Source organism: Aquarana catesbeiana, linkage group LG04 (genome assembly GCF_042186555.1).
Source record: "Aquarana catesbeiana isolate 2022-GZ linkage group LG04, ASM4218655v1, whole genome shotgun sequence".
Lineage (NCBI taxonomy): Eukaryota > Metazoa > Chordata > Amphibia > Anura > Ranidae > Aquarana > Aquarana catesbeiana.
Window position 1 is genome coordinate 248,098,288 of NC_133327.1, and position 26,929 is coordinate 248,125,216.

The following is a 26,929-nucleotide window of genomic DNA, read 5'->3' on the forward strand; positions in this document are numbered from 1 at the left end:
TAATAGAACGCACTGAAAAACAGATAAGAACCAAACTGAAAAGCACGAGGCTGAAAAGCGCGAATCGTCTCTCACCAAACTTCTACTAACACGAGATAAACACGAGATTAGCAGAAGGAGCCCAAAGGGTGGCGCACTGACTATTGAACTTCCCTTTTATAGTGCCGTCGTACGTGTTGTACGCAGCGCGTTATTGGGATCAGAATTTTCGACAACATTTGTGTGACCGTGTGTATGCAAGACAAGTTTGAACCAACATCCGTCGGAAATAAATCCACGGTTTTGTTGTCGGAATGTCCGATCATGTGTACGCGGCATTTTTGTTTTGTTTTTTTTTGCTTTCTTTTTGTTATCTGTGTCCCATTGGGGAGATTTCTCTTCACTTCCTGTCCCATAGCCAAAATAGGAAGTCTGAGTCAATCCCTCCAAAGTGAGGGAATCCCTGGTTGTCACCAGGGTCACCAGACCTAATCCCTATGGGAAAATTTCTGTTACAACCTCGTGTTTAGGTTCCTTCCCTCCCAGCAGGGGTACCTAACCTAAAGATATCTTCAGACTGTTTAGTTTTTATGGTCACATGATATTAGTTCACCAATGAAAGAACCCCCTCCAACACACTTATGTTAAAAGTAATTACTCAGTGGTGGTAGTAGTGGTAGTGGTAGTGGTAGTAGTAGCAGTAGTAATGTGCTGTTATTTTCAAATTTGGACTTCTAGCAGCAGCTCCACTCCAGGCATTTAAAAAAACAAAACACCAAGCTACTTAAAGAGGAACTTTAGTCAGAAAATGAAGTCCTGCTATATCACATCATGCTGGCATTTTTTTCAGGTATAGATATGTAAATATTACAAATAAGTACCTATACTGTTTAAAATCCAGTAATACACTGTCTAACCCTGCTCTGCACATGCTCAGTTGCTCTCTATTTTTTGGCACTGTGCCAAAAATGTAGAAGCCGATGTTGACAGCCTAAATTTACTGTTGCTTAGGAGCTCTGGGCTTCAACAAATTGGTGTCCTCCAGCAAGAAGAAACAGGAACAATGCAGGAGGCAAGTTACAGCACACATTCATTTTGGTAGCATAATTATTAATGTGGAATATATGCTCCTTGCTAAAGAACATTATTTTTTATTGAGTGCTAGCTGAGTGCAGAATGATGCACAGTCGCAGTGCATCTGCAGCCATTAACACATGCATTCGAGCACAACTACTCTCTGCCACAGTGCCGCTAACTGCCAGAAATCAACTGCATGGTGTCCCTGCTCTGCTGCTGGCTGCACATTGCACCAGGGACAAGCAGCACAGCAGGAACACACTATGCAGTTGATTTTTGACAGGATGCTCTGGGGAGGGTTTGAATTCCCCTGACCCCCCCCCCCCCATTATCTACGTGCATAATGATGCACAGTCACAGTGAAGCTGCACCCATTAACACACACAGTACATTTTTGACAGGATGCTCAGTGAACCCCTATCCCCCGCCCCCTTATCTATGTCCCTAAGTTGTTATGGGTAGTTCAAAGTTCAACTAGTTCAACTTTAATCATATGGCTGCTAGTTTTGTTTCTCTGTTAGGTAGTTACTCTAAAAGTTCAAGGACTGGTTGGGGTGCAGTTTGATCTCTATAGCTTAAAATTATTATACAGTAGCTGTTAATCTAGTATCATTACACTGTCATAGTAGGGAATTCAACTCATAGTGTTAGAATATTTAAGGCCAGGTCCCTGCTTGTAATCTACGTATTTCTAAGGACACTAAACAGTAAAAGTCATCAGAATCAGGTCTAAAAGAGTGTACTAAGCCAAATGGCATTATCTTAATTTCATGTTCTTTTTCTGCACATGTAGCCAGTAGGGATGGGCCAAACACCCCCCTGTTCAAAAGTGCTAATTTTAAGGGTTAATATACAAGTTATTGTCCTAAAAAGTGTTTGGGGATATGGGTCTTGCCCCAGGGGACATGTATCAATGCAAAGAAAAGTTTTAAAGACGGACGTTTTTTCGGGAGCGGTGATTTTAATAATGCTTAAGTTAAACAATAAAAGTGAAATATTCCTTTAAATTTCATACCTGGGGGGTGTCTATAGTATGCCTGTAAAGTGGCGCATGTTTCCTGTGTTTACAACAGTCCGAGAGCAAAATGACATTTCTAAAGGAAAAAAAGTCATTTAAAAGTACTAGCGGTAGCGCCGGCAGCTATAATGAATTGTCGGGTCACTGCAATACTCATAAAAGTCATTGAAAAAAACGGCCTGGGGTTCCCCCACAGTTCATTACCAGCCCCCTTGGGTCTGGTATGAATATTAAGGGGAACCCCGAACCAAAATGTAAAAAAAAAATGGAGTGTAGGTCCCCCTCAAAATCCATACCAGACCCGATTTTAAGGGGAACCCTGCGCCAAAATTTAAAAAAAAAACGGCATGGGTTCCCCCTAAAAATCCATACCAGACCCTTATCCGAGCACGCAACCTGGCAGGCAGGAAAAGAGGGGGGACAAGAGAGAACCCCCCCTCCTGAACCGTACCAGGCCACATGCCCTCAACATGGGGAGGATGTCCCCAGGTTGATGGGGATAAGGGCCTCATCCTCACAACCCTTGCCCGGTGGTTGTGGGGGTCTGCGGGCAGGGGCTTATCGGAATCTGGAAGCCCCCTTTAACAAGGGGACCCCCAGATCCCGCCCCCCGTGTGAAATGGTGTACAGATGTACCCCTACCATTTCATAAAAAAGTGTCAAAAATGTTAAAGACAAGAGACGGTTTTTGACAATCCCTTTATTAATGACTTCCCCGCTTCTTCTTCCATCTCCTTCTAGTCTTTTTTCGGTTTTCTTCCTCCATCTTGTTCTTCCCCCTCTTCTTCCTCTTCTTCCTCCGATCCTCTGCTTCTTCCTTTGGTCTTCTCATCCGCATCTTTCTCTGGCGTCTTCTTCCCCGCTTCGTTCTTCGGACAATCCGCATCCATGGGAGGTTCCCGCTGTGTGGCGCTTCTGTTGTTTTAACAGTTCTTATATAACTGAGGATGGGGCCACACGGTGACCCCGCCCCCTCTGACGCACGGGGACTTCATGGGGACTTCCCTATGGTTTTCCCCGTGGTGTCAGAGGGGGGCTGGGTCACTCGTTATGCAACCAGGTGACCCCGCCCCCTCTGACATCATGGGGAAAGCCATAGTGAAGTCCACGTGAAGTCCCCATCCGTCAGAGGGGGGCAGGGTCAGGGAGGGAATTTGGGGGGACCCCCACGCATTTTTTTAAAAATTTTGGTTCGGGGTATCCCTTAATATTCATACCAGACCCAAAGGGCCTGGTAATGCACTGTGGGGGAATCCCAGGACATTTTTTTCAATGACTTTTATGAGTATTGCAGGGACCCGACAATTCATTATAGTTGCCGGCACTACTGCTAGTACTTTTAAATGACTTTCTTTTCCTTTAGAAATGTCATTTTGCTCTTGGACTGTTGTAAACACGGGAAAGATCCGCCACTTTACAGGCATACTATAGACACCCCCTAGGTACAAAATTAAAAGGAATATTTCACTTTTATTGTTTCACTTTAGGCATTATTAAAATCACTGCTCCCGAAAAAACGGTCATTTTTAAAACTTTTTTTTGCATTGATACATGTCCCCTGGGGCAGGACCCACGTCCCCAAACACTTTTTATGACAGTAGCTTGCATATTAACCTTTAAAATTAGCACTTTTGATTTCTCCCATAGACTTTTAAAGGGTGTTCCGCAGGTTTCGAATTGTTCGCTATTCGGCGAACGGGCGAACAGCCAATGTTCGACCTGAACAGACAGCCCATCCCTAGTAGCCAGCTACAGTTGCTTGCTTTCACTCTGCGGAATCCAAAAATTTTCCTTGCTCTATTTGGGAGATGGTAAAATAAGTTGTGAAAGCTAGTCAATGTGCAGGTGTAGAAATAATTAAACCTCCAGCCTGGATAGCTCAGTCGGTAGAGAAACAGACTTATAAAACCGAGGGGAGTGGGTAACTGAAAAAAGAAAGGCTTTGATCAATGTAACCTAAAAGTTAATTTTCTGTAGATGTTGGTGACTTAAAACGGTGGTAAACTGCTGCAAAAAAAAAAAAAAAAAACACCTGTAGGACAATGCCATAAAAGCACATTATGTAATACTTACCTTAGAACAAAGCCCTTCTAGCGGTGCCCGATCACCGATGAGAGGGCTGACATCTTCCCCGACCTTTCTTCTGGTTTCTCAGGTTCCGGCGCTGTGAGTGACTAGAGTCGCAATGACGTCCGTCTCGTGCATACGCCTGGGAGCCCTTGTTTCCGGCAAGAAGCTCTGAAGTTTCGGCATGGTATGCTGGACCTTCAGAGTGCATTCACCAGTGACGTCAGCGGCTGCATGCAGGGTGAGTATCTCCTAAACGGTGTATGTTTAGGAGAGTTTCATTTGAACTACAGGTAAGTGTTTTTATAGGCTTACCTGTAGGTAAAAATAACAAAGCAGGCTTTACTACCGATTTAAACCACTAGCCTGATACTTCCATCTCTTGAGCACTCTGCTGGCAAGATTTCCTTAGCATGACAAAAACAATGTTTTAGTTATATAAAAGCTCAATGGTTTAGTTTATAGACATGCAGCAAAGCTTAGAATTAAAGCGTTTGTTACCCTAAAAAAAAAAAAATGGATCCTGTTCCTTTGAAGCATGTTATACAGCACAGTGTTTGTTCTGTGTAGTTTGGCTCTTTGTATCACCTGAAATACCTGGCTGATCCTGCCTGGTTCTGTCCTCTCCCCTGTAAACTGACCATGGTTTATCATGGCTGTTGAGCCCTGATACTGTGGTCAGTTTACGTGTCTCCGCCATCTGCAGCTCTCCTCTGTCCTCTCTCCCCCTCCCTCCCTGTCAGCTAGTAACAGTGCCCGCCCCTCCCCTCCTGCTGCTGAAATTACTTTTACATTTTCATACAATCCTCTGTGTTAGATAATGTTAGATGCCCCAGTGTGTGTGCTTTATAAAAAATATGCTGTTCTATACCTTATTTTAGAGCACCGCTCAGCACTCACGTGACTGCCCGCCTCTCTCCTCCTCTTCTCCTGACTGATGTCAGAGGGGGATTTTTGGCCCCTCCCGCTGTGGCTGTCAGATTGAGAGAGGAGAGAGGTGGTCTGTCATGTGAGCGCCGAGTGGCGCTCTGAAATAAGGTATAGAACAGCAATTTCTTTTATAAAGCACATACACTGGGGCATCTAACATTATCAAACACTGGGGATTGTATGAAGAGAACACAGTGGCTTAACAACCACTTTAACTGCACACAAAGCATTGCCTAGTGTAACAAGTATGTACACTCTTTGAATTCAAGTGTCCTGTCATTCTTTAATGGGCACATTTCATAATAGTAATAACTTTGCTTAAGGCTGTGTGACTATTAACATATGGGTATTTTTTTTAAAGTGAGTTTAACAGGTGCAGCACCTAAACTGGCTCCATACAGACCATCTGGACAGCTAATGTCACCACCTCTCTTACTGTCAATGATTCTTCATTTCATATTCACCTTGGTTGTGCAGACAGTTGCTTTCACAATGGTTCAACAGCAGCCTTGGTATGATGAACATGATGTCTTCAGGTAATTCAGTCTCAGAACATAATGTGTAGGATACTTGTTACTAAATATATTTAATTGGGTTATGTATTTTTACAGAATCAATTTTTTTTAATTATTTACAGGTTTAGTACACTTCACATTGCAGTCAACTTCTTTTTGTCTAGTTTAGATGTCTAGACTCAAACAAGTACATGAAGTTCTAAAAAAATGTTTTGTACTACTTACATACATTATCATAAATAGGACATCTTGTGCGTTCATACAATATATGGACTTTTTATGTACCAATGGAACATTCACAAACCTATAGGTTAGTGATGGCGAACCTTGGCACCCCAGATGTTTTGGAACTACATTTCCCATGATGGTCATGCACTCAGCAGTGTAGATGAGCATCATGGGAAATGTAGTTCCAAAACATCTGGGGTGCCAAGGTTTGCCATCACTGGTATCGGTTAAAATATAGCAAATGTATTCAATTACAAATCAAACTGATAAAATAGCATTAACGCATAATAACACAAGAATATAAAAGAAAAACACAATAAATCACCTCCAATATAAAATGGTCCCTAATAATCAGCAATGTATACCATCCTTTTTCCACTAAGACCATGGGTTTGTTATATATCATTCCTGGAATCAAGATACCATTGTAAAAGTTGTTAAGGGGGTCCAAAATTCCTCAACATGTTTTACAGAATAAATCACTTCACCAGGAAGGTAAGAGGTGTGGGGGATCAAAATATCCAAACAAAGAAATAATGAATTAATATACTGTATATATACACTTCTGTGCAAAAGTTTTAGGCAGGTATGAAAAAATGCTGTAAATTAAGAATGCTTTCAGAAATAGAAGTGTTAATAGTTTATTGTTATCAATTTACAAAATAGAAAGTAATGGGACAGAAAAAAAATCCAAATAAAATCAATATTTGGTGTGACCACCCTTTGCCTTCAAAACAGCATCTTCTTTTCTAGGTACACTTGCACACAGTTTTTGAAGGAACTCTGCAGGTAGGTTGTTTCAGACATCTTGGAGCACTAGCCACAGATCTTCTGGTGATGTAGGCTGCCTTAAATCCTTCTGTCTCTTCGTGTAATCCCAGATAGACTTGATGATGTTGATATCAGGGCTCTTTGGGAGCCAAAGCATCACTTCCAGGACTCCTTGTACTTCTTTATGCTGAAGATAGTTCTTAATGACATTGGCTTAATGTTTGGGGTTGTTGTGATGCTGTAGACTAAATTTGAGGCCAACCACACGCCTCCCTGATGGTATGGCATGATGAATAAGTATCTGCCTGTATTTCTCAGCATTGAGGACACCATTGATCCTGGTCATCTCCGATTCCATTTGCACAAATGCAGCCCCAAACTTGCAAGGAACCTCCACCTTGCTTCACTGTTGCCTGCAAACATTCATTATTGTACCGCTTTCTAGCCCTTCACGAATAAACTGCCTACTGCTACAGCCAAATATTTTAAATGTTGACTCATCAGTGCCACACACCTGCTTCCTTTTTTCCTTATCCCAGTTTCTATGTTTTCATGTATAGTTGAGTTGCTTAGACCTGTTTCCAAGTCAGTGGTATGGCTTTTTGGCCCCAATTTTTCGATGAAGACCACCTCTGAGCATTTCTCCAAACAGTAGATGGATGTACATGGGTCCCACTGATTTCTGCCAGTTCTGTGCTGATGGCACTGCTGGACATCTTCTGATGTTGAAGGAAGTATACATAATGTGTCTTCATCTGCTGCATTAAATTTGTTTGGCCAGCCACTGCGTCTACGGTCCTCAACGTTGCCCGTTTCTTTGTGCTTCTTGAAAAGAGCTTTAACAGCACATCTTGAAATACAGTCTGCTTTGAAATCACCTTGTGTCTTGTTGTGCTTAGAGTTGAAACTCTCTTCCATAACCTCACCTTAATAGCAGAGTTTGGCTGTTCCTTACCCAGTTTGAAGCTTCCTACACAGCTGTTTCAGTTAAAGCGTAACTCTGCTTTTGTTGAGAAAAAAACATTCTCCTCTGGGTGGTCTGTGCTACAGGAATTATAACAACATTTATACAGATTCCTACCTTTTGTTATTCTGAAGAAATCCCTGTTTGTTCCTCTGTGCTCAGTGGGTCTAATGGGAGTGGTTTCATAATCATCAGTCAGCTGTGGCAGCTACAGGGCACTAATGAGGAAAGCTGCTAGTCCTGCATCCCTTTAGACATGTTCCTATTGGGAGTATCTCACCAAAAATGACATTTATTCATTGGTGAGCCAATCACACAAGCAGGAAATTATGTTTCTGGGGAGTGGTCAGTACACACTCTGTGTACAAAACAACTCCAGGTAGCCATATTACATTGAATTTTCAGAAAACACAGTTGCTGTAGATTGAAAAGGAAAGGTAATTTTTAATAACATTCAATTACAATATGACTTGTGTCACAATTGTATACGCTATATTATTTTTTCTTTATTTGCTATTTTTTTCCCACGAAAGTGGAGTTACCCTTTAATGGCTGTGTTTCAACCTACATGAAATTGGTGATCATTAGCACCAGCTTGGCATAATTGCCTAATCATACACCTGACGCTAATCCTACAAAATCCCTGACTTTGTGCAAGTGTGCAAAGAGTAGACGTATAAGAATTGATGCTGGTTTAAATTTTGAAGCCAAATTGTAGTCACACCAAATATAGATTTGACTTAGATTTTTCTTCTGTTTTCTCACTTTGCATTTTGTAAATTGAAAGAATAAACAATTAAAATACATATTTTGAAAGCATTCGTACTTTACTGTATTTCTCCACACCTGTACTGTATATCCAGATCATTTTATACATTTTGTAGATATAAGGTACAATTAAAGTATAGACCAATCCATACAACAATATGTTGCCCAGGTCTAAAACTACTATACAGGCAGTCCCCGCGTTATGAACACCCGAGTTACGAACGACTCCTACTTAGGAACGGCTTCAAATGCCAGCCATTTGTGCTCCACGCTGGTCCTGGATACCTCCGGACACATCCCATACTGCAGTACTACATGTACTGCATGGCCAGAAGAGCCCCAGATAACATAACAAGCGCCCAGAACATCCGACATCCATGCACAGGTGAAGGTTACACTTACAAATGCAGTGTTCCGACCAGAAGTTACACTTACAAATGCAGTGTTGCAACTTACGAACAACTTAGACTTACAAACAAACCTACAGTCCCTATTGTGTTCATAACTCGGGGACTTCCTGTATACTATATCCTCAAAATGTATAACAATAACTAGAAACATATTGAGGTAAATTGACTCACCATATAATAATGGTGCTGATCTAGTGACCAAAAATGCTATAACAAAAAATGCAGATCTTAAAGAACACCAAATGAGAACAGAGGTTACTATAGAGATCCAGTCAATGTAGCCATGGAAAAATATTAAATATACGGTACTTTATTATAGAATTACTTTCCAAAAAGTTAAAAGTATATCAAATGGATACACCTTCATCTTATTTAATCATTGACAATGTTTTCAAGTACAGACACCATTTATCTGGACCACACATGCACCAATTATTTACACATTCCTTCTTGGCTACTGTGAGGTGAAGTCAACATTTCCAAATAACATCTCATTCAATGTAATTGTCATACCAGCTAACCTTTGCTCATATAGTGCTAAAGGGTGGTGATAAATATTGAGGAGATCTGGAAATATCATCTACTGTATGTTAGAAAAATCACCTCTACAGTCTCTTATATCAACAGGACTACTATTTCAGTATCTGATACTGATAAATATTAAGTCCACCAGCCAATCATGCTTTAAAGGGACAGGAGCATGTGTTTATTTTTTTTAGGGTTACAACTAGGGTTGTATCGATACCGATACTAGTATCGGTATCTGTGTCGATACTGAGCATTTGCACAAATACTTTTACTCATGCAAATGCTCCAATGCTTGATCCGATATCTGGACAGTCAGGAGTGATCGGTGCGGCGGTGGGGGGATTACAAGCACCAATCTCCCTGTAAAGATTTCAGTAAAGCAGCTGACAGACGCTTTTCCTCCTCTCCCTCCCCATGGGTTTCAGCTGCTTTATTGAAATCTATACAGGGAGATCGGTGCTTGTAACTCCCCCCACTGCCACACTGTTCACCCCTGACTGTCCCCTGTGTCCTCCTCTGGTCGCCCTCCATGCTCTTTTGGTCCCCCTCCATGTCCTCCTCCATGCTCGTCGGGTCCCCCTCCATGTGCTCCTCCTCCAGTCCCCCTCTGTGTCCTTCGGTGCCCGTCCGTGTCTGTAATGAAATGTCTCACACTTCGTTTGAGTGCTTTCGTCATATACCACTTCCTCCGAGTCTGAATATAGATATAAGATATTCCAACCGCTCACAAGCACAAAACAAGAAGATACTTGTTTAGTTGCTGAACATGGACTCTTTTATTAGAACCAAAATACAAGTCTTATATACAGTAGAAGAGAAGGCCTCTCCTGCTCATATTACTCTAACAATACACCTGTAACCAGAAACGGAATTAACATGAGCTAATTAACTAATCCCTTAAAGCAGCTGATGTGACTCCGTGCCCTCCTGAGCATTGTTATGATTAATCAGGATTTCACTACAGGTCAGACTTGTTGTCACCGAGCTTTACACATTAGTATAAACACAGGACACCTTCTCACAATAGCAGGAGCTAATTACAATTAACAATACAAACAGTGATAGTGATCTCCCCCCTCCTCGGCCTAGTAGGCAACAAACTATAGTAGGAGTAGACTGTCCGGCTCCTACCCAGTTCTAGAGGCCAATGTGATCAGCTCTCTCAACTAACATGTTGAGTTCAGAATCAAACAAACCAAGAATAGTCTTTACATATATCCTGGGATTTATTGTGGATAAATATTACTGTCCCATTTTAAGTAATCCAAGATATATTTTCTCAATCACCCTGTGCCAGGATGGCACAGGGTGACTTAGACATAAGAGGTGCATGGGGAGCTGAAACATGGGTTTCCTAACCTTTCCAAGGGATTCTTGGTTCCACGGGCCCTCCCTTCACAGTGTCCTCCTCCGGCTCTCCCTCTGTGCTCCTCTGCCCCCCTGTCCTCCTCTGGTCCCCCCTGACCCAGATTTATCAGGATGGAAAGTGGCGCAAGGAGCGGTAAACATGTAATTTACAGCTCCTTCCTTTTCTGAAGGAAGAAAATCAGTAATCACTTTGTTTACAATACTTCAGTTTATGAATGGAAAGGAGCCTCTGTCTCTTCTCAATTCATCTTCAGTGCAGCTGAGGCTACCAAAAAAGGGACCATGGAATCTGTGTCCTTAGCCCCTTTCCCTGTCTTAAAAGGGAGATGTCAGGGGTCTGTTTAGACCCCTGATATCTCACCAAAGCCCCCCCCCCCCCAAATAGGGTTGATTAAAAAAAAAGAAAAAAAGAAAGAATTGCAATAAATATTTAAAAGTTAAAATTGTAAAAAAAAAAGAAAAAAAAGAAAAACACTGACACCCCCCCAAAAAATTTTTTTTATAAAAAATAATAAAAAAATAAATTGTAAAAAATAAAATTGTAAAAAAAAAAAAGAAATTACTGACACAGTCCAGGCGTCATCAGTGCACATAAGTGCTGCATATTAGTGCCACTGTCACATGTCTTTAAAAAAGTATCAGTATCGGCAAGTACTTGAAAAAAGTATGGGTACTTGTACTCAGTCTTAAAAAAATGGTATTGGTGCAAGGCTAGTTACAACCACTTAAAGCTATTTGCTTGCTAATTATAGGATAAGATATCTGATGGCACTGTTGAAGACAAGTGACTGCCATAATATGAGACCATCAGATACAATCAGGGCCGGTACAAGGGGGGGCGGAAGGGGCGGATGCCCTGGGCGGAATTATTTACTGGAGGAAAGGGGGCGCACGTGAAGTGCTGGCTGTGTGCTTCTAAAACTGTCTGGACACACCAGCCGCTAATACCTACACCTGCAAAGATGTGCCGGGTGCGCTCCTGCCAGTGGAGATACTCCCCCTGACAGGCACTTGGTATTCCCTGCCCAGTGTCACACACTGAGAGGCTGGCCGGAGGTGGAATGGGAGCAGTGGCGTGGCGTTGCTATGGGGAAGGGGGTGGGGGGGCGACCACACCTGGGTGACGGTACAAAGAAAGCTGGCAGTTGTAGTGGGTGCTGTCAAGCCCCCCTCCCTCCACCCCCATCAGTGAAGCTCTGATAGTGGCAGTGTGACAGGGGAGAGGCGAGCTGCGGGATGTCAGAATGTTTCCCCCACTCGCCCCCCCTTTCTCCTGTCATCAGTGCAGGAGGAGAGATAGCGGCTCTCTCATTAGGTTTGCCGCCCAGCTTCCTGCCCGCTCTTTTCCCCTCCCCATTGGCCACAACCCAAGGCCAATCACAGCGACCCATTGCTCTCCACAGGGAAGAGACTACAGCATGCACTCTGCTGGGGGAAAAAGAGAGAGAGAGCCTGGAACCCAGAAACAAGCTGGGGGGATGAGTGCTATACTATAACTGCTCCAAAAGACAGAAACAGAGAGAGAGGGGTGTACCTGGGGGAGCCAAACAGAGAGCCATGCTGCTAACCAGATAGAGCCTTGTTGCTAACCAGATAGAGCCACGCTGCTAACCAGCGCCACCAGAGTGAGCCATGCTGCCAACCAGCGCCACCAGAGTGAGCCACACTGCTAACCAGTGCCACCAGAGAGAGCCACGCTGCTAACCAGCACCACCAGAGAGAGCCACGCTGCCAACCAGTGCCACCAGAGAGAGCCACGCTGCTTACCAGCGCCACCAGAGAGAGCCACGCTGCTAACCAGCACCACCAGAGAGAGCCACGCTGCTAACCAGCGCCACCAGAGAGAGCCATGCTGCTAACCAGCACCACCAGAGTGAGCCACGCTGCCAACCAGTGCCACCAGAGAGAGCCACGCTGCTAACCAGCACCACCAGAGAGAGCTACGCTGCTAACCAGTGCCACCAGAGAGAGCCATGCTGCTAACCAGCACCACCAGAGTGAGCCACGCTGCCAACCAGTGCCACCAGAGTGAGCCACGCTGCCAACCAGTGCCACCAGAGTGAGCCACGCTGCTAACTAGCACCACCAGAGAGCCACGCTGCTAACCAGTGCCACCAGAGAGAGCCACACTGATCAGATGCTTGAAAAAAGAATGCGACTATTCCATCCATCTATAGCTAGCAATTTCAGAAACGCGTTGCATGTTGATGACGTCACGGCTCGGCGCCGGCCTGTGTCTGCTTTCCAAGCCTCGTTTCCATCTCACATACACGGCCATGTCTTTTCCCTCACCACACAGGGACAGTACGATCGCTGGAGATACAGCGCAGCCCTGCCATCCAGCCAGACGTCTCTCTCCTCCTTTCCACAGATATTCATGCTATTATTGGACTGATTCCTTCCTTTTCCACTGGACTACTGATACCATCCTCCAGGGACATTGCATTTCACCTATGTGTGTATGTTCTCAGTCATCTGCACCCCTACTTGCCTGGATTGGATTGTGCTCCAGCTACACTGATACAGCTTCTACCTGCAGCCCTGTGTTTTTCAGCCTTCCAGCCTTCACCACGCTCCTGTACATGCCTTCTCCTACTTTCATGTGAGTCGAACTTACGTTCGACTCGAACACTGGGCTCATCCCTAAAGGCACATCAAGGGAGCCTTACAGGAAGGGGAAAGGGGAAAAGGTTGCACACATCAAGATAGATGTGGTGGGGAAAAAAAGATCCTGTTGATTGTTGATTTCCATTGGACTTGTGTGTGTGTGTGTGTATATATATATATATATATATATATATATATATAATTTTTATTTTTTTTTCATTTTAACACTTTTTTTTTTCACTTTTTTTTATTTCAAAGTGCTGTCCATTTATAACACAGTATTCACATTTCATCGCTGTTAATTTACTTTTGGCGCTACACACTTTTTCCTAATTCTAAAGCATATACAATGACTGCAAGGCTATATGATGGAACTATTTAAAGTCATAATAAACCTTAATTCTACTCTAAGCTTCAGAGTTGTGAGCTTGTTTACAATTAGGAATAAGCTGATGGTTTGGTCCAAACTTAGGTTTGGACCGAATTTTGTCTGTTTGGGCATTCAAGTGAATGGTGGAACTTTTGCCCACTCAGTCAAATGATAAGCTTTTCCAGGGGAAACAAACAGCAATAAAAAAAAAACTGACAGCTCCAACCCTTTCACACTCTATTTAAACAAAAAAGTTTTGGCTATACAATACTTACATAGTAAAGAAGTCTAGCAGTAAATCTTACAGGGCAGTACATCTTCAAGATCACACTGAAGTGTTCACCTCACATGGTTTATATTTTGAGGCACAGCTCAAGTTTGACAAAAAATATTATAAGCATTCTTGTCATCTTTACTTAAAACAAGTCCATTTTTAATGAAATGTTTCAAATTCAACCCAAGCCTTTTTTGCTGTAAGCTAAAGTTATGTTGTTTTCAAAAACAGTAAAGCTGGACACAGTTTGAATTTTTACTTTTTATTTTCTTTATTGCAGTGGATGTCTTCCTTTAAATCACAGTGCTCATAATATCACAATAAGTGAAGAACTTTTGGTTAATCGAAATTTTGATACAACTACATTGTGGTTTGTAAGTGGAATCAATCTTATTATTGTGGAATTTGTGTTCTGTAAAGGAAGGCCTTTCAGAAAGCCAATATATACAAACTGTAAGTACTATTTCAAAGAGGGAAAAGCTTCTATAAGTTCTTAAAAATGTCTATATATCTGAACTTCATTTTCGAAAGAGTTGCCCAGTGTTAAAAACAATCCTTCTGATTAAAACTTAAAGCGGACCTAAAAACTTGTAAAACTAACCCATTTTACAACTCCTCATTACCATGGCAGCTAAAAATTCAGTGAAATACTACCCCATTACCAGTCCCTGTTTCTCTTTAGCTGCTAAGCACTGAACAAAGCCTCAAATGAGGGATTTGTATTGATTTGTATCTTCTGGGAAAACTGGCTATCCAGCAGACCCAGCCAATCAGTGTCTCTGCCTAAACAAACGGCCTCACTCCTGATAGGGTGCATGTGTCCTGCTGTTGTAGAAAAGTGTCTAATAAGTTATGAATTGGCTTGGTGTTACTTTATCTGGTCTCCACACACAATTTATAATTTTAACAATATTCAGTAGAATGCCTGTGTTATGGGAACATTAATCGACATTCCATTTTGGACACAGCAGATTGTTAGAGTGCACCAAATAGTCCAGTGCTCTTCTAGAGATATAATGTCCATGCACTCCCATTTACAGGTGCTGGTTCTGTAAGCAGTTATCTGCTGGACTTCCAAGCAATTACAAAAAAAGCAAGCCACACAATGGTATAAAAAGCTTTTGTTAATAGGTTAAAAATGTACAGTTCCATCCGATGCTATGCAAGTTCACCCATACTTTCATCCATTCCTCTAACACGTTCACTCAGTTGACAACTTATTCATACCAGATCCTTATCCTGTTCAGCAGATAACAGACTGCTTACATAGCCAGCACCTGTAATTGGGAAAACATGGAAATTATATCTAAGCAGTACAGTATTGTATTATTTTGTGCATTTGTATCTGATTGTAAAGGGGAACCTTACAAAAAAAAAGTGTGGTGTTCCCTCTAAAAATGTATATCCCTGGCCCAATTATCAGAATCCAGAATCTCCTTCATAAAAAGGAGGCCTCAGAATCTGCTGTAAGGGATGCCCTGATTACTCATTCACAAATAGTGAATAAGCACATTAACATCTTTCAAAAAGTCCTTTATTGAAAAAAAAAATGTGATAAAGCCCTTTTTTTAAAAAAAAAAATACCATAATGTAAATCCAGCATCCATTATATTGTCCAATAATGTAGATCCATGTCAATCAATGAATGATGTCCTTTGAACTGGCAAAACAACCCTTCCTGATAGACTGCTCACTGTGAATTGGAAAAATTAGAATCGCGCTACTCATAAAATTCTGACCAAGAATCAAAACAATATAAAGACCAAAATAAATAAGCTCATAAGTGGTCAATTAATAAAAAGGTGAACATCAATATTGTTAAAATATAAGTCCATAAATGTATGTGGTAATAAATTAGTTGAATTCCAAAACCTGGTGAAAAAAAATAAAAATCACCAGTGCGTTGTGAAATAAAAATCCATAAATTGTGGATTGGATTCAACACAGCTCTTTACTCACAGCGCTTGAGGACGGCTTGTTCACAATTTATGGATTTTTATTTCACAACGCACTGGTGATTTTTAATTTTTTTCACCAGGTTTTGGAATTCAACTAATTTATTACCACATACATTTATGGACTTATATTTTAACAATATTGATGTTCACCTTTTTATTAATTGACCACTTATGAGCTTATTTATTTTGTTTTTTACAGATTGAATTGTTTGTGCACTAGATATATTTTTATATTGCAAATTTTGTTGACACTTATCACGTATATTTATTTTCACATTATACACATGATTTTTCACAATATTTGGCTTATCCATGATATTGTTTTGATTCTTGGTCAGAATTTTATGGGTAGCGCAATTCTAATTTTTCCAATTTCTTTTCTGTATTGATGTTATACATGAGAATTGCAGCTCCCGAGGGATTGAATGGTTGGAGGTAATTTCTTCAAGCCAATTTAATTTCATCTTAGTGCAGATTTTTTACTCTTTTTTCATGCTCACTGTGAATATCAGCTCTGTACCTGGAGCTAAATGTAAACAAAGGGGTGGGTGATGTCACTAACCAAATATGGACATGATCATATTTGGTCAATGACGTCACCCAGGATCACCAGTGCCATCACTGACCACATATGGTCATGCCCATATGATTACTTTTAAGGGGGCTTTCAGATTCTGGTAAGTCTCCCTTTGCAGATTCCCACAACCACTGGGTAAGGATTGTGGGGGAAGAGGCCCTTGGACGCATCAACTTTGGGACACGTTGCTGTGCCAAGGGGCTGTTTTTTTGATGGTTCCCCTAAAATCTAGAGCCCTTTCTAGGAAAGGGGTCTGGTATCAATTCTGGGGGAAACTCCATGTGTTGTTTTTTCTAAAGTCTTAATTGGTGGTTATGGTGCATAACCACCAATGAACATGTGGCCGCCAGAGTCCTAGTAACTAATGAGGTCATTGGTTGCTAAGACATTGGCAGCTGGCCCACACAGTGTCCCTAGCTGCTAGCCATTTGTTTTCTAGAAACCAAAAACATCTGTGACCCATCTGATTGGGTGTTGTAAATTACTTCATTTAGCAGCCAGAGGTACACCCTATTTAGTGCACAAATCCTGAGTGGCCACAAACATGAACTCTATTGCAAATGCATATTGACGCCTCTAAATTTGATCTAGAAATACAGGTTTTAATGACCTTTGGGCTCAAAAGACTTGACAAGATTGACATTTAACCATATAACATACAATTTTGCACGCATGTGAATTTAAAGCCAATCTTACATATAAGGTACAAGGCTCAGCAGAACTGAAAGCAGTATAAACTATGCTTAGCTTACAGTGAGAGTTAAAACATTCAAGTTAAAATGTAAAAACCAGAAACAAGTTTGCTCAGGACCTCTTTGTACTGTAATAATTGTCCAATACTCCACCACAAGGCATAAATTATGCTATGAGATAATACTAGGAATTTCCAGTTAGTCCTTAGAATGTTTTTTTTATTGAAGTCCACAATAAATCAGGTATGTATAAAACAAATATCAAAGTCAATAAAAGCTATTAAAATTATGTAGTATGCAAGCTAGTTCCAATTACCAGTCATGGCAGCTGTGGTAGAAGATCGATTGCATCCTTTACCAATAGACTCTGGGGCTCTGATGGCTATGTGCAAGCCTAGCTGGAAAGATTGTCATAGTTGGGGATGTTTGCAGTGATGTCAGCGGGGCAGGTAGTGTGGTAGTGTGTCAGATCCACTTGATTACAAAAACTAGTATAAAAAACTAATATAAAAATTATTTAAACATATGTGAATAATAAGTAAAATTAAAAAAATAAATAAACACACAAAAACAAGACATAAGGCAAGGTTGTCTAAGCAATCAGGCAGGGAGCTGTCCAGCATCTCAGGTGGCTCAAGAAGAGCTACTGCCAGACACAGCAGAGGTCCCAGGTTCAGGCCCTGACACAGATCTTGTGTTACCATCCCCCGATGACATACATTTTGATGAAACGCATTGGAGAGCACATAATCTGGCATCATTGCACACACATGGTGAGTGGCACAATGTTTTCATATAGGTTTTGTTCATTTGCCTTGCTTGTGTGTATTCATTCTTTAATAAATCCAAGAGTTGCTTACGGTATTACGCTATGAAGAATCCTTTTCTCTCTTAAGATGGGTATTGCACAATCTGATGCTGTGGTGGTTACTGAGAAGAAGAAGACTCTACCAATGTTTTTAATTTGTTTGGTAAAGCATATCAAACCTCCTATAAGGAAAGCAGCCCATAGATTATGCAATTTTCTTTCCTTCCGCCATGGCGCTCATAGCTGACACTGATGGGCACTGATAGGTGGCACTGATGGTCACTGATGGGAAGCACTGATAGATGGCACTGATAGGCAGTAATGATTAGGAGGCACACTGATGGGCACAGATTTCCATGCCTACTGGCCACTTATTGGCACTGATTGGCATCTCTAATGGGCACTTATTGGCACTTATTGGAATCCCTGGTGGGCTCTAGTGGGCATCCCTGGTGGGCTCTAGTGGGCATCCTCAATGGGTCTACACTGAGCCGCCGATTGCCTCCCCGCTACCCTGCCTTGTCATCGCGAGTAGAGGAAAAGCTGATAAATGGCACTTCCTGGTTACCATGTGATCAGCTGTACACAGCTGATCACATGCTAAAGATCCTATGTCATAGGCTCTTTACATAGATCGGAGATGCAGTGTGTCAGAGTGAGTTAGTTTATAAATAGATAATATATTTAACTGTAGTCGACAAAGTACACAATGTTTAGCATGTATGTACTGTAATTGGGAATGGAGTTTCAACAACAACAAAAAAAATGCTTAGGCCTCTTTCACACATGCCTTCAGTTTGTTTCATCAGTTCAGTCACGTTTTTTCAAAGAAAAAACGGATACGTTTACATCAGTTTTTCCATCAGTTTAGTTTTTTTTTAATTTATGGAAGTGTATTTTTTCCCAAAAAATTGTGTTTGAAAGACCGCTGTGCAAATACCATGTGACATAAAATATTGCAACGATCACCATTTTATTCTCTAGGGTCTCTGCTAAAAAAAATATATATATATATATATATATAATGTTTAGGGGTTCTAAGTCATTTTCTAGCAAAAAATACAGTTTTTAACTTGTAAGCAACAAGTGTCAGAAAAAGGTTTAGTCTTTAAGTGGTTAAACTGACCTCGTTTACAGATCGAAGTTCATCCCTTTGATCTAAAAGAACCAAGAGATACATTGTATCTCTTCTCTATCTCTCAGCGCTAAGGAATTCCTTTTTTTTGACAGCTCTGGCTCTGCACATAGAATTGGGAAAATGTCAGTCAAGATCGGGAGGGGGTTGAATCGAGATTTTTTTTAACGATTAATTATAAATCTCTAGTATGCCTGTGTATGTGGGGGTGGGGAGGCTCAAATTTATTTTGTTTTTTTACTTTTCATGTGTTTTTTTTTTTAACTTATGATTTTACTGATATCACATAGGGGACCAATAGTTCCCTAAGTGACAGATCCTCTTTGGGGGGGGGGGGGCAGTATGTGATAGGAAAGGGGCAGGAGGAGAGCAGAATACACAGTGAGAGTATAAAGTATAGGAAGAAAAGAGCCGACAATTACATTTAAATCTGACAGTGACCGTCAATGCCGCCCCCCCCCCCCCACACACACACACACACACACACAAATGACAGCTCCAGAATAAAAAGAAAAAAAAAGCCGGAAATTACTTTAAAAGGCTGACAATGACAGTCAGCGCCAGCAAGTGAGGGAGCTTGTCTGTACAGTCTTCCCCCTCACTGTGTATAGCGCTCTTCTCCTGTCTTGCCTTTCTCCACCCCAATCCCCCCCCCGTGACTACTTGTCCCTAACAACCAATGCAGAAACAGATGAAAAACTGACCATTTGTCAGTTTACATACATTTTTCGTCCGATACATTTTTTGGCTGGATGAAAAATAGGGGTTTCATCTGTTAAAAAAAAGGATGTTGATGGAAGTGGATGAAAACGGATGAAAATAGATGATCATCCACTGTCATCCGTTTTTCCATAGGAATGCATTGATGTCTGTTTTTCATCCGTCAACGGTCCGTATGTGTAAAAGGGGCCTTAATCAGAGATTTTTACTCTGAAACAGAACAAAACTACAGAAAGAGAAAGACAAAACAAGTTATTTCCATGATGATGATGATGATAACCATAATAGAATGATTATATTTTAAATCAAATTGAAAATGTAGTTCTGATTTTATTTTTTTCAAAGTATTTTTTGGACTGCTAATGATAATAAATCAGTTGTGCTGTTTTTATTGCAGATATCTTTACTATTTTACTTACTGCACAACTGGTAGCATATTTCTTTGTCTACTTTGCCAATATTGAATCAGTGTACCGTATTATGGAGGTAAGTCTGGCACACAAATGGACAAAATCACACCACAAAAAAAATCTGAGCTTAATTAATAGGGACATAATGAGATTTATTTGAGCCCACTTTTTCGTTTTTTATATACCCGGGCCACCTGAATTGCTAGACCCCTGTAGCTGAGTTTTTAATGTTTGCCAGCCTGCTGAAAATATTCCAAGGAGGTCACTCTCACCTGTTGGAGTTTGCATTATAATACATTATACAAGTCACGGTAGTAAGAGTGATAATCCTCTTATGCATAAGGAGGAGCAACACTCTGAGGTATATGATAAAGAATTAGGTATTTCGACAAGCAATTGTCACTTGTGGAGTGCCCAGGAAAAACAGAAATCCAGAGGATGAATCCCACCCATAACTTTTTGGGTGAACTGTCGGTCAGCTCATTCAAATCCAATATTCAAGTGCTGTAGATATTGGAGAATACATCTTACTAAAATTTCTTTGTGACACTCAGAAATTGGCAAAACTTCTGTATTTGACCTCTCAGGTCTGCCCACCCTTTCTGTATGCGATTCTGGAGGGAGCATCTATTTTGTAGGAGAAAGAGTAAGAAACCTTAGTACGTGGGCACTGAGCTACAAACTGTGGTAGAATGATCACACCAGTGGAACTCCAAAAAATACAGTGTATCTCAGTCTAAATCTCTAATAATGAAATAATTTAAAATACATTTTGAATGATCTCAATCTTTTCAAGACTTTTGAATATAAACTGTATGTTGTAGGGAATGCTACTTAGCCATATAGAATAGAAAATGGGGGGAAACCTATATGTAGAAATAAGGAGTGCAATGTTCAATGCAAAATATGTGATATATTTTAAAAGAGATCTTTCTATACATAGATTTTGTTTTTAAATATCAAAATATATCTCAGAAAATCCAGCTTTATGTAAAGCACCCACGTATGTGACAGGATTAAGTATTTGTTGATAGATCTCCAATTACAAAAAGTCATTTTCATCACAGCATAGGAAAAACAGGTTGAAATTTTCTACTACAAAAACTGCTTTATGTAAAAAGTCATCTTGTTCCATATAACAACATAAGTGTGCATATTTCACACTATATATATATATATATATATATATATATATATATATATATATATATATATATATATATATATAACTTTAAAAAAAAAAATATGATCTTTTTTTTAGCTTGAACACATCTTTCCCTGTCCTGATTCTTTAACAATGTGCTTTTATCAACAGAAATCTAGCTCAGTGGATTTTTTTCACCTTATTCTCTGTAAAATCTAGCCCATGCAAATCCCAAAAGGTCAGCAGCTTTTAAAATGCTGCCACTACCACATCTGGCACCAACAATTGCTCCATAATTGAACTTTACGTGATCATGCATCTTTCCCTTTCTAATGTTGTATCAAATGAACTGTGCACATACAACGTGGAATGCAAGGGAACATACAACTGAATACACTCATATAAATGCACTGCACTCCTGTGTAAAAATAATGTTCCTTTTGTAGAAACCATCATTTTTATAAGTATGAATAAAATAAACTGAAATCTGTGCTACAGGTTCCTGGACTTTGCATGTCATTTGTCTAGCTCAGCATTAACTCTTAGTAATTTTAGTAATGCTTCTCTTTTGTTTTTGCTCTATTTCTTTACAGCTTGTCTGTACACCATATTACTGGAGGTGGAACACTGTTATTATGGTGGCCGTGCTTTTTGTCATTTCATACCTAGCTGAGGTAATGTTTCTTGAAATTATGTTTCACAGTCAGGTTTTATTGATATTTTCACATAGATATAAAAGATTGACCGGCATAAATGTTCTATTTGGTCTCATTCTTTTATAGTAAAGGACAACGTTAGAAACAATTTGTGCAAGTACTGATGTTATAATTGTTTACACCACAAACCCCAATATGTGCATTTGTATGTATGACCCTAGAACATAATCCACCCATTTGATATAAGCTTTGAATAGGGTCTCCTGCTCACACATGTACAACCCCTGGTGAAAAGTATGCAATCACCGCTCTTGGAAAATGTTAATTCAATTGTTTAATTGTGTAGAAAAAAAATAATCACAGTCATGTCTCAAAACTGTTTTCATTTAACACTTTAACCTTCTGGCTTTAAGAAACACTTAAAAAAATAAAAAAGAAAGAAAACTATAGTCAATTGCAACTGTTTTTGCAGATCAAGCAGTGGTAAAAAAATATGAAATCACTCAATTCTGAGGAAAATATTATGGAATCACCATGTACTTTGCTCTTCTAAAACAAACATCTGCATTGGATTACATCTGCAGTTAAAAAAGAGTGCTTGCACACCTTGGTGAGCTGTTGCACCAACCTCATTGACATGAATCATCTCTCCAACAGAGAGATGTCGGTTGAAACAAAGGAAAGCATTATAAAACTTCTTCAGGAAGGTAAATTATCACAGAATGTTGCAAAAGATGTTGGTTGTTTTCAGTCAGCTGTGTCTAAAATCTGGACCAAGTACAAAGGCAAGGATACTGGTAGACCAAGGAAGACATTGAAGTGTCAAGATAGAAAACTTAAAGCAATATGCCTTAAAAACAGAAAATGCACAACAAAACAAATGAGCAACAAATGGTCAGAAACTGGAGCCAATGTCAGTGACCGAACTGTAGGACATTGACTAAAGGAAATGGGATTTACATACAGAAAAGCCAAAGAAAACCACCATTAACACCTAAACTTAAAAAAACAAGGTTACAGTGTGCTAAAGAAAGCAATCATGGACTGTGGATGACTGAATGAAAGTGATATTCAGTGATGAATCACCAATCTGCATTGGGCAGGGTGATGATGCTGGAACTTTTGCTTGGTGCAAATGAAATGTATGAAGATGACTGCCTGAAGAAAACATGCAAATTTCCACAATCATTGAAGATATGGGGTTGCATGTCAGGGAGAGGTACGGGGGAGATGACAGTCAATAAATCTTCAATAAATGCACCAGTTTATATTGAGATTTTGGACACTTTTATTATTCCATCAACTGAAAGGATGTTTGGTGATGATGGCATCATTTTTCAGGATGATAATGCATCTTGCCATAAGGCAATAGCTGTGAAAACTTTTCTTCAAGAAAGACATAAAATGTCAATAGCATGGCCTGCAAATAGTCTGGACCTCAATCCAATTGAAAATCTATGGTGGAAATGAAAGAAAATGGTCCATTGCAAGGCTCCAACCTGCAAAGCTGATCTGGCAACTGCAATAAGAGAAAGTTGGAGTCAGATTGATGAACAATACTGTTTGTCGATATGGTAAATCCATGTCTCAGAGAATTCAAGCTGTTATAAAAGCCAGAGGTGGTGCAACAAAGTTCTAGTGGTGTACAGTAGTGGTTTTTTTTTTCATGATTCCATAATATTTTCATCAGAATTGAGAGATTCCATATTTTTTCCCCTCTGCTTGATCTGCAAAAGCAGTTGCAATTGACTACAGCTTCTTCCTTTTTTTATTTTTATAAGTGTTTCTTAACAACTTGCCAACCAGCCACAGTATATATTCTGTGGCAGGTCGGCTCTATTGCACGAAACGACGTACCTGTACGTCGTTTCATGCAATAGATACTGTGGGCGCATGCAGGTCCGATGTACTCGATGTCTGCCTGGCACCTGCGATCTCTCCACAGAGAGGCAGAATGGGGATCTGCCTATGTAAACAAGGCAGGTCCCCATTCTGACAGGGGACAATGTGGAGATCTGCTGTTCCTAGTGATCAGGAACAGCGATCTCTGTGTTGTCCCAGTGAGCCCATCCCCCACACAGTTAGAACACACCCAGAGAACACAGTTAACCCCTTGAGCGCCCCCTAGTGTTAACCCCTTCCCTGCCAGTGCAATTTATACATTGATCAGTGCATTGTTTTTAGCATTGATCACTGTAATAATGTCACTGGTCCCCAAAAAGTGTCATATTTGTCCACCGCAATGTCGCAGTCCTGCTAAAAATCGCAGATCGTCGCCATTACCAGTAAAGACATAACATAAAAAAGTCCATAAATCTATCCCCTATTTTGTAGACGATATAACTTTTGCGCAAACCAATCAATATACGCTTATTGTGATTTTGTTTACCAAAAATATGTGGAACAATACATATTGGCCTAAACTGAAGAATACATTGTTTTGGATATGTATTATAGCAGAAAGTAAAAAATTGTGTTTTTTTTTCAAAATTGTTGGTCTTTTTTAGTTTATAGCGCAAAAAACAAAAAAGCAGAGGTGATCAAATACCATCAAAAGAAAGCTCTATTTGTGGGGAAAAAAAGGATATTAATTTTGTTTGGCTACAACGTCGCACGACTGTGCTATTATCAGTTAAAATGACGCAGTGCCGTATCACAAAAAATGACCTGGTCTTTAACCTCCCTGTCGGTTTTCCCGAGTGTGGCTCAGGGTTAAATTTCAGTACCATTAGCGGTAACCCCGACCCATACTCGGGATTGCATTGCAGGATCCTGGTGCAGTGTACTTACCTTGTCCCCAGGATCCTGTGATGCCCCCCCCTCCGCTGTGTCCGTGGGCTCTGTCCTCCACCAGATGCCTCTGTGTGCCGGGCTCCATTCCCTGCGAGTGTCGCGACGCACGGGGGCGAAGCCTGGTGGCAAATTCAAAAAATTGAAAATTCATAATGCACACAGATTACATTACTGTATGAAATCATTTCACATCCCTTTTGTCCCTAGTGCTTTGTCCAATGCCCTGCATGCAGTTTTATATTATATATACTGTTCTTTCTGCCTGGAAACTTGAGATTGTCCATAGCAACCAAAATGTGTCCCTTTACGTCAAAAGTGGTTTTAGACCAGCTAGAAAACAGCGATAGTAAATTAGAACACTTGCAGAATTGAGCAATGGTGAATCGTGGGGAAATTCATTTTATTATTATTATATTATTATTTTTATAATTATTTATAGTTATTTATTATATTATAATTTATGATTTTTTGTTTCAAACTTTATCATACCCGGGATATCTACTAGACTCTTGTTTGGACAGTGTGTTATTGCTAAAAATTAAACGCCAAATTTCTATGCAAAATTGTACCGCTTTGAGACGCAAAAATCTGACATAATCATACCGCCAGGGAAGTATTTGCCATTCTGATGTTAGTGATTTACTTTCAGCCATGTGACTGTTATTTCAGCTCTAATTGGTCTTTTATGCTGCAAATAATGGTTGTTGGGGCTTCGTGTTTACTAAGTATGCCAATGACTACATATGTTTTCATTGTACAGAAGCCACCGCATGATAAATCATGAAAATCGCTATGCAGTGTTTGTGAACAAAGAAATATATTTATACAGAGGAGCAATTACTTTAGAAATGTTAGAATAAAAAATAAGGCTGTTTGAGCCTTGCATAGCTAAATTTTGATACAAACAATAGAAGGGAACAGCACAGAATGTGGATACATTTTCAGAAAGTCAGGGTATAAGGGAGGGTAGAAACACCAAAGGTGGAGGATTTAAAAGTTTTTTATGTGGATAAGAGAGGGATACAGAAGTTAGATGAGATAAGGATCTATATGGATATCAATGAATACTAAACAGACGATGTACTATATGGCCACCATAATTCTGTTATCAAATAAGTAATAATTATTCTCTCTCATTATCATAAAAATAAAAAGAACTGTTACACATTTTAATTCAGAGATCAGCTTCTTCACTGCAGTCTATGTACAAAATATTTTTATGCAATTTACACATGTTTACTGTCCTTTTCTCCTCCCTATGAAATATTCTAAACCTCGGACCTACTAACCTCAGACCTCAGAGTACTAAATGTTTGTAATGACATGAAATTGTAATGTTTAAATGGCTTGTCAACCTTATTTACCACATCCTTTGTGTAACTATACTATCTATTGTGTTTCAGGAAGGATTTGTCGAAAACAGAAAGCTTTGGTTGTTACTGAAGACATGGTTCAACTACCACTCAAAAAGCCAGTACAGAAATTTAGAAAGGGCTCTAAAAAATGATCCAAAATGGCCCCCTATAAATGAAACTATCTACTCTGATCAAGAGGCGTGTCAAACAGATGTACAAAGCCATGCTTATAAAAACCCAGCCTTTGATGAAGCAACATAAAAACAAGCAAATTGCAATAATGATGGAGAATTATAAGTGTAAGCACTAGTAAAGACAAAAAATAGTAAAAAAAAAAAAAAAAAACTTTTGTCTTTTCCTCTTTACTTACATACTGTATACTTTGGACTTAGAGAAAACACAATTGTTTTTATAAAAGTATATATATTTTTTACAGGTGATCTTGAAATAATGAAAAAATAAAAATAAAACAACAATTCCATCTCCATGTGCATGATCAATACACATAAAGTTTTAAAATAATATGATCATGACAAATAAAGTAAAGTTTCCTGAAAAATAATGTATTTTCTGTATCGAGTATGATGACATAGGTGCAGGGGCATTGTTAAAATCCAAAAAAAAAAGATTGGGAAACTCCTGGTCATTACTGTTATTTTTGAACTTCTGTTATTCAAGGAGCACTTTGACTTTGTGGTAATATCGGAAACCTGGCTGGACAGCTCACACAACTGACTACAAATATTAAAGGGTACACATTATTTCAGAGGGACAGAACTGGCAGAAGAGGTGGAGGGGTATGAATGT

The 26,929-nt window shown here is 39.9% G+C and overlaps 1 protein-coding gene across 1 annotated transcript in view; it reads left to right on the plus strand.

Moving 5' to 3' along the window:
- The window catches only part of LOC141139846 (probable cation-transporting ATPase 13A4), a 268,626-nt gene extending 241,942 nt beyond the window's left edge, over window positions 1-26,684 (plus strand). Inside the window, exons 26-30 of the mRNA XM_073626375.1 lie at window positions 5,433-5,607; window positions 14,155-14,327; window positions 20,162-20,250; window positions 21,912-21,992; window positions 26,171-26,684. Of these exons, the coding sequence (XP_073482476.1) occupies window positions 5,433-5,607; window positions 14,155-14,327; window positions 20,162-20,250; window positions 21,912-21,992; window positions 26,171-26,383 (731 nt within the window). The 3' untranslated portion in view covers window positions 26,384-26,684. The remainder of the gene's footprint in view (window positions 1-5,432; window positions 5,608-14,154; window positions 14,328-20,161; window positions 20,251-21,911; window positions 21,993-26,170) is intronic.
- Window positions 26,685-26,929: the final 245 nt, after the last annotated feature.